At 37.7% G+C, this 12,692-nt stretch overlaps 1 protein-coding gene across 6 annotated transcripts in view; it reads right to left on the reverse strand.

Moving 5' to 3' along the window:
- Nucleotides 1–1,679: 1,679 nt before the first annotated feature.
- Nucleotides 1,680–12,692, reverse strand: part of wdfy4 (WDFY family member 4) — an 85,024-nt gene continuing 74,011 nt past the window's right edge. For all 6 annotated transcript variants that reach the window (XM_074675265.1, XM_074675268.1, XM_074675269.1 and 3 more), the window contains exons 59-65: nt 10,188–10,345; nt 8,147–8,302; nt 7,887–8,066; nt 7,553–7,729; nt 4,998–5,085; nt 4,285–4,411; nt 1,680–2,467 (exon numbers count right to left, since the gene is read on the reverse strand). In XM_074675265.1, the coding sequence (XP_074531366.1) occupies nt 2,404–2,467; nt 4,285–4,411; nt 4,998–5,085; nt 7,553–7,729; nt 7,887–8,066; nt 8,147–8,302; nt 10,188–10,345 (950 nt within the window). In that variant the 3' untranslated portion in view covers nt 1,680–2,403. The remainder of the gene's footprint in view (nt 2,468–4,284; nt 4,412–4,997; nt 5,086–7,552; nt 7,730–7,886; nt 8,067–8,146; nt 8,303–10,187; nt 10,346–12,692) is intronic.

The raw sequence follows: 12,692 nt of genomic DNA on the forward strand, positions 1-12,692 counted from the left end.
AATTGCAAAAAAAAAAAATGCAAATAAAAAAAAAATTATAATAAATTTCAAAACTTGGCAAAATTCTCAAAAAAAATCACTTAATTCTCAAAAAATTTAAATTTTTTGGTCAGAGTTCCTGAATTTGATCACATTATATCATTCAACTCATAATTCAAAGTTGTTTGCTAATGTCTTCCCACAAACTATTCATGCATATTAATCCTGCACCTTGACAGTTAAATGAATCCATCCACACAGAATTAAAATCAGTATTTTCTTCCATATTAGTCTTTTTGTAGATGTAGTTATCTTCCCAGGGCTGTAAAACTTGAGGTTAGCCACAGGTGCATGGAAAGTTGGTGGGCTGTTGATGTTGTAGGAGGTGAAGTAGAGCGGTGGCAGGCTTTATTGACAGATGGGATGAAGATTTAGTTCAACTAAATGTTAACGCAGGATTTTATTTGATGTTAGTGTCTTTAATCATCAATACCCTCTGGAAGAAAAATAACAATTCTTTATTTCAATTCTTTACTGCAAAGGAGTCAAAGAGCCACAGGTTGAAGACCGTTGATCATGAGGAACTGTTTCACTTTTCAAATGCATTTATATTTACACAACTAATAAAACAAACTAATAAACATTTATCTGGGCCTGGCATTGAGGAGTGCAGTGTTTGTTTTAAACTATCTGTTAACGATGGATCAAACTGAAGAGCGTAGCACACAGAGTCCTCAGCTGCTGGTCTCAGAGTCTGGTCTGCACGGCGCAGACATAAACAGCAAACAGCATCCTGCAAGCAGCAGCCATTAGACTCAAGCACCAGGAAAGGTGAGGGGTGTGGGCCGTTTGATGAAGGTCAGGGTGTGAAATATGTGATGAAGATGGAGATGCATGCAGAGAGAATGATGCACATCCACACACACACACGCACACACACTCTGTGAGTGGGAGAGACGGAGACAGAGACCATCATCCCCCACAGTTCAGACTCACTGACTTGGATGAACCCGCTAATGACTACATTTATTTAAATTAGACTAATTGTAATCATGGTTAATAATTAGCTTTACAGTGCATTATAATTGGGTTAGGCTACAAGATGGTTCTGCCGAGGTGCAATAATTTATTTGATTTAATTATTCTGAGGAACCCAGCGCTTTGACATTTCAGATCATAAAACCAGCGGTGTAGAGAGAATGGAGATGGCCGTTGTCTTTAGAGAAGGTCATTGCTCGCTCTCTGGGAAAATTATGAGGACTATTTTCCACTCTATTAAGCTACTCCACTTAGCACAATTAGCCACACACACAAAGGTTAAAGAGAGGGACCTCTTTCCTGGTGATAGAGAGGAGCGGTGCGTGAGAGCGAGGAAGGGAGGCAGACACAAAGAGAGGCTGAAATCTCAACTGTACGAGTGGGAAAAAACTTTTTTTTACTTTAAAATCAAGAAAAAAAGGATTTATTTCAAAGTGTCTCTCCAAAGGGATGAGACGCTGAGCCCTCACAGAGTTCAGAGATTACAAACAAAATAAAATAAAAATATCTGATGTGGCTGAAAAGATACGTTTGTCCTTGTTGAAGCTTTAACACACGAATGAAAAGTGCTTCGACAAGCAGAAAGGCCTCATCCACACACACACGCACACACACACACACACGCTGCTTGTTCTGTGTACACTGTGGGAGGATAATACTACAACAAATGAAAAAGCACATTCAAGTCGTCTTTCTGTTCCTAAATACCGAGTTACAAAGCTGATTGGAAACACATTGTGAAAAGAAACAAAGCTCAGAAAACTATTCACGACTAACTAAACATCCTAAATTGCTCTCACCACAATCATTTAACTGAACCAAACACAGAAAATAGCTCATAGCCAGTTTTTTATATGGGGTGCTCGTTGGGCAGTTTATGGGCGTTTAACGGCTCCAGATCATCGACCTGTTAGGGAGCGCTGGGAAAGCTCGCCGAGGGTGTAAGCACTTCTCCTTTATTCACTCGTTTGTTCTAGTTTTGAAGCTCTGCAGGAGCAGGAAGGGTTAACTCTGAAGTTTGTTTTTCAGGGTTTTTCCAGGGTCACCGTCATCGGCCTCAAATCAAGTCACGAAAGAAGAGAAAAGCCTCAGTCACAATCAAAAACACAAACTCTCAGCGTTTAGAAAATGTCTGTCAGTTTAATCCTTTTTGTAACATTTCTTCATTATTTACACAGAAAAATACAGAGTTAAATATTTCTGCAGGAGGTAAAGTTTCTGTACCATCTGAGACTTTAACGTCGTCTTCTGACACTCGGCGTCTCAGGGCACCGCTGGTGTCAAACCTGAGGCTCCAGCGATTTTCTGTTACAGTCTGTCAGGGACAGAAATGTGTGTGTAGAGATGTTTTCTGGAGTAATGATTGTTCTCATGGTGTGGGACGTCTCACTCACAGGTCCAGGTGAAAACTCGACCCCAGGCGTCGCCCGCCAACAGCGTGGCGTGGCTCCTACGGGAGATAGAGTGATAAGAGCAGTTTGATTCATTAAACAAAACAGAATAATAACTAAGGACGGTTGAGTTCTGGTATCAGGTATCGGGCCAATATCAGCTTTATTTCAAGGTGTTGATACTCGTGAAGGGCGCCAATACCAGCAGCTGATACTCAAGGCAGAGAAATCTTACATTAAGTAAGTTTTATTTACTTATTCTATTTATTTGTTTATTTGAAAAGAAACAAAGTACATGAAATGATATTTGAACCAATGTAACTGTACCCAAGTTAGCCAAAAAGGCTAATTTCATTGGCAGTCCATTCGCAAGGCGTTAATTGGTAACAAAGAGAAGAAGTACAATTTTTTTTAAAAAGTTATATAATAATAATAATTATTATTATTATTATTATCTTCATTATTAGAGCTAATAATAATAATAATAATTATTATTATTATTATCAGAGTGAATAATAAAAATAATGATAATAATAATATATTATAATAATAAAGTTATTATCTTCATCATCATCATTATTATTATTATCACTTATTATTATTATTATTATTATTATTATTATTATTATTATTATTATCATTATTATTATTATTATTATTATTATTATTTTAATATTATTATTATTATTATCATTATCATTTTTATTTGTATCATTATTATTATTATTATTATTAATATTATTATTATTATCATTTTATTTGTATCATTATTATAATTATTAATATTATTATGAATATTATCATTATTATCATTATCACTATTATTATCATTATTAATATTATTATTATCATCATTGTTATCATTATTATTATTATTATTATAATTATTATTATTTTTATTATCATCATTATTATTATTTTTGTTGTCATTATTATTATTATTATTATTATTATTATTATTATTATTATGATAATTATAAAACACAGCAGTGGCGACAGGCAATGCAGTCCAGGATCAACGGCAGCATTCTTGCTTGAATCTTAAAAAACTCTCCCCTCTGGATATCTGCCTGATCCTAATCTTCACTTTGAAATGAGATTTTTGGCGCCAATATTGCTGGTTAAATGTTATTCCAAAATGCTACTTCTTAACTTCCCGGTCGGGTCAAGCAGGACTGTATAGATTTACGGCACGTCTAAGTCTCGATGACAACACCACACAAGCTGATGAAGTTTATCAGAGAGAAGAGAGATCTGTGTTTTTCTCTGCTGAAAACAATTTCTGTGATTAATTTTGTAGTGATGGTGGACACTGGAGCCTAACTGTCAGACAGAGAAAGGACAGAAGAGCAGAAGAAAGAGAAACAGGAGAGAGATAGAGCACAGGCTAAAGGCTAAAACCCAGGTTAATGTGTTTGTGCTAATGTAGCCTCCAACCCACAGTCAGCAGTTATTCTGCAGTGGTCTGTTCAAACTTGAGAGTCTATCAATAAAATGAAGAGCCAGGTTACGTTAGCTCTGCTTGGTGAGGTTGGAGTTGGTAGATGAGCTCTGGTAGGACAGAACCAGGATTCACTAACGTTACACGTTACAGACACGTCTCAGAGCACCGGGCTGTGAGGAGAGAGAAATACAGCAGCTGCTAAACTACGCTACAAACTGACAAAGCTAGCTTGTTGAAATGTTAGCCTACGGATACATCAGAGCAGTGGGCTGCCGATAGCACTACATATAGCCGGCTACTACAACGTTTGCTTAATGTCACGTTTCAAACCATTAAAATTAAATACTCCTCTGAGTATCTTTGAGCAGAGATGATGAGCTGTAATCCTAACTCCTCCTCTTCCTGTGAGCATGTTACTGATGTTGACTGTACCTGGACATAGCCAGCGCCGTGATGGCCGGGTTATTCTTGCAGCGTCGCTGAGCTGGAGCCTGACTTCTGTTCATCTCCTGACACAACACCAGGTGTCTCTCCCACTTCACCTGGCCTGAGCCGCTCGCTGTGAAAACAGGAGAAAACATCAGCTCCACCAAAAATAAAAACCTGCTGTGACTGTGTTTATCTGTGGTCAGCAGGCTGCTGAACGGAGACAAACCCCAGGAATAAACCGCTCCAGTGTTAGGAAAAGACTTGTCTCAATGTAATTTCCCCAGCATAATACTCCTATGAGGTGACGCGAGGCTGTAACCAACGTATGCCAAATTGGATCTGGGTATTATTGCTTTCTAAATTATACAAGCACACACACGTCAGCAGAATTACTCATCAGTGTTTACTGCCTCTATGTTTAATAACTTTATAACAACATAATTCCTGCTAGCCCTAATGCTAGTGAGGGATGGGGTAAGCATTACAAGCTCTCATCTGGAAACGGCGCTGTCTAGCTCTGAGATGAGCGGTTAAAAATAATCATCTCACACTTAAGGATTCATCTAATTAGAGAGCGATGGGCTCTTTTGGAGGAACAGAAACCAGAATCATTTCTTTTTATGCAGTCACTTTTACTGCTCTGTCCCATCATCTGATGCTTTATAAAAAAAACACAATACCTATGTGCATATCTGGTCCTACTGCTGTTACATTACCGTCTGTGTGAGCGCGCTGCTGCCCTGGGGACACGGGCGCTTCTGGAGGGCCAGGTAATTGTGTTCTGGTGTACTCTGTCTTCCATATCTGTATGAGAGACACATAACAAGTAGCCGAATCAGACATAATTCAACATAATAACAAACGCACACACACACACACCACCACACACACATTCCTACTGCAGGTAATAAGAAAGTAATAACGCCATGTGTGTGTGTGTGTGTGTGTGTGTGTGTGTGTTGGTGTGTTGTGCATAGAGGTGGAAAATCGACAACTGGTTCCTGCTTATCGATTCTTCTTAACAATTCTTTCCTTTCTCAACTTAACGTTGTGTTTATGTCACGCACTCTGAGACGCCAACGTCCTTCAGCCGCGAAGCAACACGAAGAGGAAGGAGCGGTCTGAAGCTTGGCTCTCAGGGACTTGGTTTAGTGATTAGAGGGTTGTTGGTTCAAACCCTGGTGCGAACCAAGATTGGGAAGTGTTGGCTTAAAGGTCCCATATTCTGCAAAAATCACTTTATTCAGTCTTTTAGTGAAATGTGTGGGTCTTTGTCTTTCCTCCCAGCCCACAAAATGTGATATTTAATGACCAAACCTGTTCTTAGTAGAGCTTGTTAATGTAAAATCCTGACCTAAAACCAGCTGTTTGGATTTTAGTGATTTGCAGACATCAGTGATTCCCTTTTTTTAAAAATTAGGAACAAGTCAGGAGAATACCAAAGTTGAAGAGCCATCACTGCTCTGTTTTTGGCTGTAATCAGCCACATAGCTCCATACTCAAGCTTCCCATCTCAGAAGAAGACAGACTAAGGGTGTAGAGTTCATTTATCAGGAAATGTTCCAGCTACACTCAGTAAAACTGAGCATGTGTGTGCTAGTCACTTCACGGCCGACTGCTTTTCCAACTTTGGACAGTCCAACAGAGGGCTAGCCAATAGACTGGTCCTGAATCCAGGCGCATTACCAACCATCCTCCAACAAACCTGGGACCCTGGAAATGTGAGTATTTTAAATGCTGTGTGCTGTGGAGCAGATGGAAGAGCTTTTCCTCAGTGTCCCCCCTGTCTCTGTGTTAGCTTCAGGATGCTAACTTTAGCTGCAGTTAGCCTGTTGTTTTGGCCTGTAATGTTACGGTAAAGGAGCTTCTCTGTTTTCTAAACATTGTGCACTCGGAGCTCGTGGCGCCGCTCTCAGTGACGTGGAAGAGCGGGGCGGTATCAGCGGTGGCTCATTTACATATGAAGGCCACGCCCACTAAATCAGAGCGTTCTGAACAGAGGGGCTATGAGAGCCTGGAAACAATGCTGCTGTGCTTGATTTATTGGCTTTTTGGACCAAAACATGTTACTACCATTTCATGAAGACATTAATGATCCAGATTAAACTGCAGAAAGGAGCAGGAGATGGGAACTTTAACCCACTGAGCACTGCTGTTGTGCCCCTTGAGTATGGTGGCTGGTGGGTGTCAGTAGAGATGGGTACCAAATTAGGTACTTTTATAGGTACTGACCGAATTCTGTCAAAAGTACCAGGTACCAATTCAAGAAAAATCAAAAGGTGCCATGTTTAGGTACCCAAATGCATCCTTGTGACTGTGGAGGAGAGGAAGAGTAGGAGATTTTCCATGCTGAACTTGAATGCAGCATTACAAGGTTATATACTGAAGAATAAATGTGTTAAATTGAAAAAAAATACATTTTATTATTAAAAAAATGATATTTTTACCACATAAACACAAACAGTACCAAAGTTTGGTACCGTTGAGTACAAATACTGATTGCATTGGTACTGTAGATGTGAAAGGTTCCAATCCCTAAGTGTCAGACAATTTGCAAAAGCAACAACATGAACACGAGAGCAAAAACATGAATGCTACAGTGACAACTCAGCAGAAGTTGAAAGAAGTTATTTATCCAGACACAGAAAAGTTGTAAAAGTAAGTTAATGATTACCTCCAGCTACGATAAATAAAGCTTCATAGTGGCGCCGCCTTGTGATATCCTTCATAGTTTTTATATTTCTTTATTTACGTTAGCATCAGAGCTATATTTGTCATAGCTTAAGTTATAAAAGAAAAAAATCATTAACTTAATTTCACAATTTTTCTGTGTCCGTTAAGAAAACTGTCCTCTTAACTTCAGTTGTGTTTTTGCTTTTGCAAATCAGCTGACACCTACAGGCCACCGTACTTGAGCAAGGCACCAAACTCCCAACTTCTCAGGTGTGCAATGAAGAATTTCTGAGGCAAGTGATGTTATGTATGTAGCATGATTTAGAGTGTAAAAAAACTGAATTTCCCCCAAGGGATAAATAAAGTATCTTAACCTTAATCTTAATCTTGAATCCCTCAAACGTGCTGCACATTTATCTCTGGCAGACCACGACCACATCCCCCAATTCTCCACTCACTCCACCAGCTCCCAGCTCCACCAGGACTGAGTCTGAGGTCTAAGGTCTGAGGGTTTCCCTCAGGAGCACTTTGAGATCATCTGACGAACACGGCTCTTTAAATAAAGCATATACTCAGGTTTTCAGACACAGAAACGTACCCGTACAGCGCCGTCTGCACAGCCAGTGACGATCACGTTCCTGGAGTCCCACTCGTGGCGCTGAGTGAAACTGACACACAGGATGTCCGGCCCACAGGAAGTGTCAGTGCAGGTCAGCAGCTGACCCTTCATGGTCCACAGGTGGAGCACAGGCCCCGCACACGAGGCGATCTCCCCCTGCGACAGAGCAGAAAGAGAGTGTGAGCTGTCAACAGAGGGAGGACGCCCTTCCTCACGCCGCGGTCTGAGCTCAGGGAAACAACACGACACCAGCACAGAGACAACAGAGCAGATAGAGACAGAAAAGAGGAAAGTTTGAGGACGGTGGACTCACAGTGAGGTCATTAATCGCCAGCGCTGAGATGCTTCCTGCGTGTCCTGCGAGCTGAGTGACGTAGCTCAGCTCCTCCAGGTCCCACAGGATGCAGGTGAGGTCATGTGACCCGCTGACGATCAGACCGTGGACTTCAGACACAGCGAGGCACGTCACTGAGTCTGTGTGTCCGTACAGCGGCTGCAGAGACACACAGGTCAGTTTGAGAGTGTGTGTATGAAAACACACACACACAGACACACACACACACACACACCAACCTGTCGGAGCTTCAAGTGTGTGAATTTGTCTTTGTGGACGGCTTCCCACACACACACCACGCCGCTGGTTCCTGCGGTGACGACGGTGGTGGGGTTGGGACAGGCGGCACACAGCGTCTCCCCCCAGACACACAGAGTCTCACACACAGCAAAGACCTGAGGTCAGAGGTCAAACATCAGAGACCGTGAACACACACCCAGTGTGTCAACAGCTCATACACAAAAAACACAAAACCCATCCTCACTGTTACCAGAAAGTTCTGGTCCTGGTCAAAAACTCTGTCTGGATTTTCTGAATTATCTTGATAAAAAGTTTTTTCTTCTTTTGTCCTTTTCTTTAAGACTCGAACCGTTAAAATGAGACACAGCTGAACTAGATAAAATAACAGATCAAGCTTCAACAACAGAAAAACAAACATTTAGAAAAGAAAAAGTTTGGGCAGAAAAGGAAAATAACTTTGTTTTACACTTTTTTTGAAGAAATGTGCAAATGTTTTCATTGAAAAGAGAAAACAACATCCCAATTCACAAAAGTATGAATGACCTTTTCCTTTTTCTAACATGTATGCATATATAAGCAGCCACATAAACACATATAAAACAAAAACACTCTGATAAGAATGTTGGAGAAAATAATAAGATTAAATTAAATATTACAGAGTACGGTTTGATAAGCAAACAATAAACACATATAACAGGTTATCTATACCTCTAAATTAGTGAAATAAGAAATGTAGGGTTGCCATTTGTGGAAAAATGTCATAGTTCTCTCAGTGTATATTTAATTTTTTTAAGTTTAAAGAAAAACCTAATTTCTTTGAGCCATCAGCAGATAGAGGATGTTTAGCAGACTTTCAATACAACAATAAAAACCATCTAAATATTAAAGATGTGAAAGCTCTAACGTCTTTTAGTGTAGAGTTAAGTTCATGTAAAGTATCAGGAATCCCAAATACAGCAACAACACAAGGTTGAAGATTTCCTCCAAGAACAGTGGACATGACCCACAGAGCCATCTGATTGTTGACAATCAGAGACACTTTTTGGGAAACTTGACTTCCTGTGGAAACTTTAGGGAGATATTTTCATTTTTTTAAAGTTTTTATTTAACTTTATCAGACGGCTGCTGAGCCTGAGAGCTGTTTGATAAACATCTGCTTAAAGGCTTTTCAATATGTAATGTACTCAAATCTGTTTTGTAAAGCGTCTTTGATCGTCTTGAAAATAGGCTATGAAAATTTGATTAATTATTATTATCATTATTATTATTTGCACTATTAATATTATCATTTTATGTTTTAATATTATTTTTTTCACTTTTATCATTATCATTATTATTAATAAAAATAAAATTATTATTATTATTATTATTATTATTATTATTATTATTATTATCATCATTTTTACTATTTATATTATTTTTATCATTAATATTATTTTTTTACATTTATCATTTTAATTATTATTAATACAAATAAAACTGTTATTATTATTATTGTTATTATTATTAATATTATTGTTTTTTATAATTAATATTATTTTTTTCTTTTATCATTATTATTATTATTATTATTATTATTATTATTATTATTATTATTATTATTATATTAATATTAATGATAATATGATTATTATTATTATTAAAAATACATAGTTATGAGCTGGAATTTGTATTGTGGAAAATTTTGTTGTCGGTATTTTCACTCTTACTGTAAATGAATATCAAGCCCCAAATAAACTGATTATCAGTATTAGTATCAGCCCTGAAAAAACATATTGGTCTTTTTAAATTTATATAAGTGTGTGAAGTACTGATACTGAGCACAATCATCCATAGATAAACCGCAGTAAAATGTCTGACATATTTTCAAATGACTCACAGACTCTAATTTCACTGGAACAGCTCTGAGGTTTGGGGTCAAAAATGGTCATCTGATCCCAAATTTGTGTCTTTAAGAGTTTTCATGAATTCATAGGATGTGATAGAGCTTAAAGATCTTAAAATAACAGAAACAGTTTATTAATGAGTTCACTCACAAACCTTTTCTGTGGCGTAGTTTCCAAACGCGCAGCTGTTGTCAGGGAAGCCCCAGCTGAAGAAGCAGCCGAGCTGCGGCGACAGGAGGAGGCGGTTTCTCTCCAGAACCACGACTTCTTTCTCCAGACACAGGATCTGACCCACCGGGCCTCTGGGCAGCTCTGCAAAGACAGGGACGCTGTGACTGAGAGCGGGGTTACAGGCGTGAGAAGTTTCAGAGTAAAGTTTGAGACTTTATCATTTGAGAGGAAAGAAAAGCGTGACCTCATTCTGCCTTTTGTTTACACCTGAATAAAGCCTCACGGATAAATCAGGGTAATAGCTCTTCAGAAGTGTCACATTAAAGAGTTTGGGATCTCAGTAAACTACTAAAGAAATTCATTAAACTGACCATAAAAAAGGCAATTAAAACAGCTGCTCCCAGGTTACAGGGAGGTGAGGCTCAGTCCGAGGGGGAAACCTGCATCCTGGACGGCACGGAGCCTGTGTGTGTGTGTAACTGAGTGTGTGTGAGTGTGTGAAGAGGCTGTAATTGTGCCTGTAATTGACCTATTCATGCAGGAAGAGGCAGAAATCGTTACATCCTGCTCTCCGTCCCCTGAAAGAAGTTTTGTGTGCGTTGGTCGGAGCGTCTCCCTCCTATTCATCTCTATCTGCTTATTGATCAGATCAGACACTCCAAGATTTAATATGAAATGTAATTTGCAGGAATCTCTCCCCGAGCATTCGCAGATTCATCTCCTCTGCCTCAGTGGGCCTGTAGGGATATTCAGATTATTAAGTAGGGCTCAGTGGAAGAGTCATCTCCATATTGTGGCTCTAACAGATAGCGCCTTCCACCTTCCATAGTGTAAATTAATCTATAGACGCGCTCGCCGGCGAACCAACGATTCCCCTCTGACCCACAAACATCTTCTGTGCAATAATTGACATCAAAGATTGTGAAATACATTAAAGGAGGAGCCATGCATAAACACAGATGACAGCAGCTGGTTGGTTTCGTTTACTCAGCAGGAAACAGACGGCGTGTAGTTTGGGTCGTTTGGAGACGTTTGATTTCTTTGTTCCACATTTTAAACAACAGGAATAAAACAATGTTTATAACAGAGCCCAGCCCAGCAGCTGATTGGCTGATCTGAGCCTGGCAGGAAGTTTGCTCCTCAGAGTCTCAGTGAAAAAATACAAAGAACCCTTTTTTTTTTTTTTAAGCTTCTAAAGCTAGATACAAATGTATTTTGATTCATCACACCCCCTTTTTTTGGTGAATGAATTTAAGTTATATTTTTATTATCATTATTATTATTATTATTATTATTATTATTATTATTATTATTATTATTATTATTATATTACAATTATTTTTATTTATAATTTATTTATTTATTTATTTTTGAATTTATTTTTATTTATTATTTATTTTTTAATGTATTTTGATTCATCACAGCCATTTTTTGGCTAATTTTAATGTATAATTTTTTTCTTATGACTGTAATTGTTGTTGTTTTATTTTTATATTTTTTATGATAATAATAATAAATAATTATTATTTTTTCTTTTTTATTTTTATTATTATAATTTATTATTATTATTATAATTTATTTTTATTATTATAATTTATTTTTATTATTATAATTTATTTTTATTATTATAATTTATTTTCTTATTAATTTTTATTATTATTATTATTATTATTATTATTATTATTATTATTACTGTTGTTCTTGTTCTTGTTATTATTATTTTCTGTATTAATTAAGTTTTGTTTGTATTTTGATGTGCTCACATCAATCTGTTGTTTTATTTTTCTTTTTTGTTTTTGTGAGCTTTCCACTCTTGTCCTTCATGTTTGTTTTTAAACTCAGAGGTTTGTTTGTTGATTTGGGAAAGTTGTTAATAAAATGAAGCTACATGGTTTTACTGTAAATGTTTCTGGGGGAAAAAGTTGACTTTATTTCAGTTTTACTGTATAGTGTGAACCTGCTTTAATAAAAATATAAAAATATAAATAAAGAAAGAATCTTCTAACTATCATTTGTTTGATGCAGAAAGTCTAACAGCCAGCTTTAACAGTGCTGCTTGTTGGTTTGTTTTCCTGCTTCCGGTCTTTGCAGAAATGAAACAAATCCTCATCCCACCAGACCTGAAAAATAATCCACACTTTCATTTTCTCCAGGCCGGACTCCTGCAACTCTCTCCTCTCGTCACATCACTCCAGTTTCAGCCTCGCTACGCTGGCTTCCTGTCAGTTTCAGAATCGATTTTAAGATTTGATTGATAACTTTTAAATCACTCATGGTAGATTTCAGAGCTACTGATACCATACGATCCACCTCAGCCTCAGATCCTCTGGCGAAGGCTGCCTGGTCGCTCCAAAGGTGATGGAGATTTTTCTTTTATTTCTATCAAACTTTGGTTTTACTTTCTTCTTGGCTTTTTTATTGTTTTATCTCCTGTTCATTATTTTATCATTGCTTTTATTATGATTTTATTATTCTATTAACACTCCTA

Source organism: Halichoeres trimaculatus, unplaced genomic scaffold, assembly GCF_033239565.1.
Source record: "Halichoeres trimaculatus isolate MK-OKI-2021-1 unplaced genomic scaffold, fHalTri1.1 fHalTri1_scaffold_8, whole genome shotgun sequence".
NCBI classification, from domain to species: domain Eukaryota; kingdom Metazoa; phylum Chordata; class Actinopteri; order Labriformes; family Labridae; genus Halichoeres; species Halichoeres trimaculatus.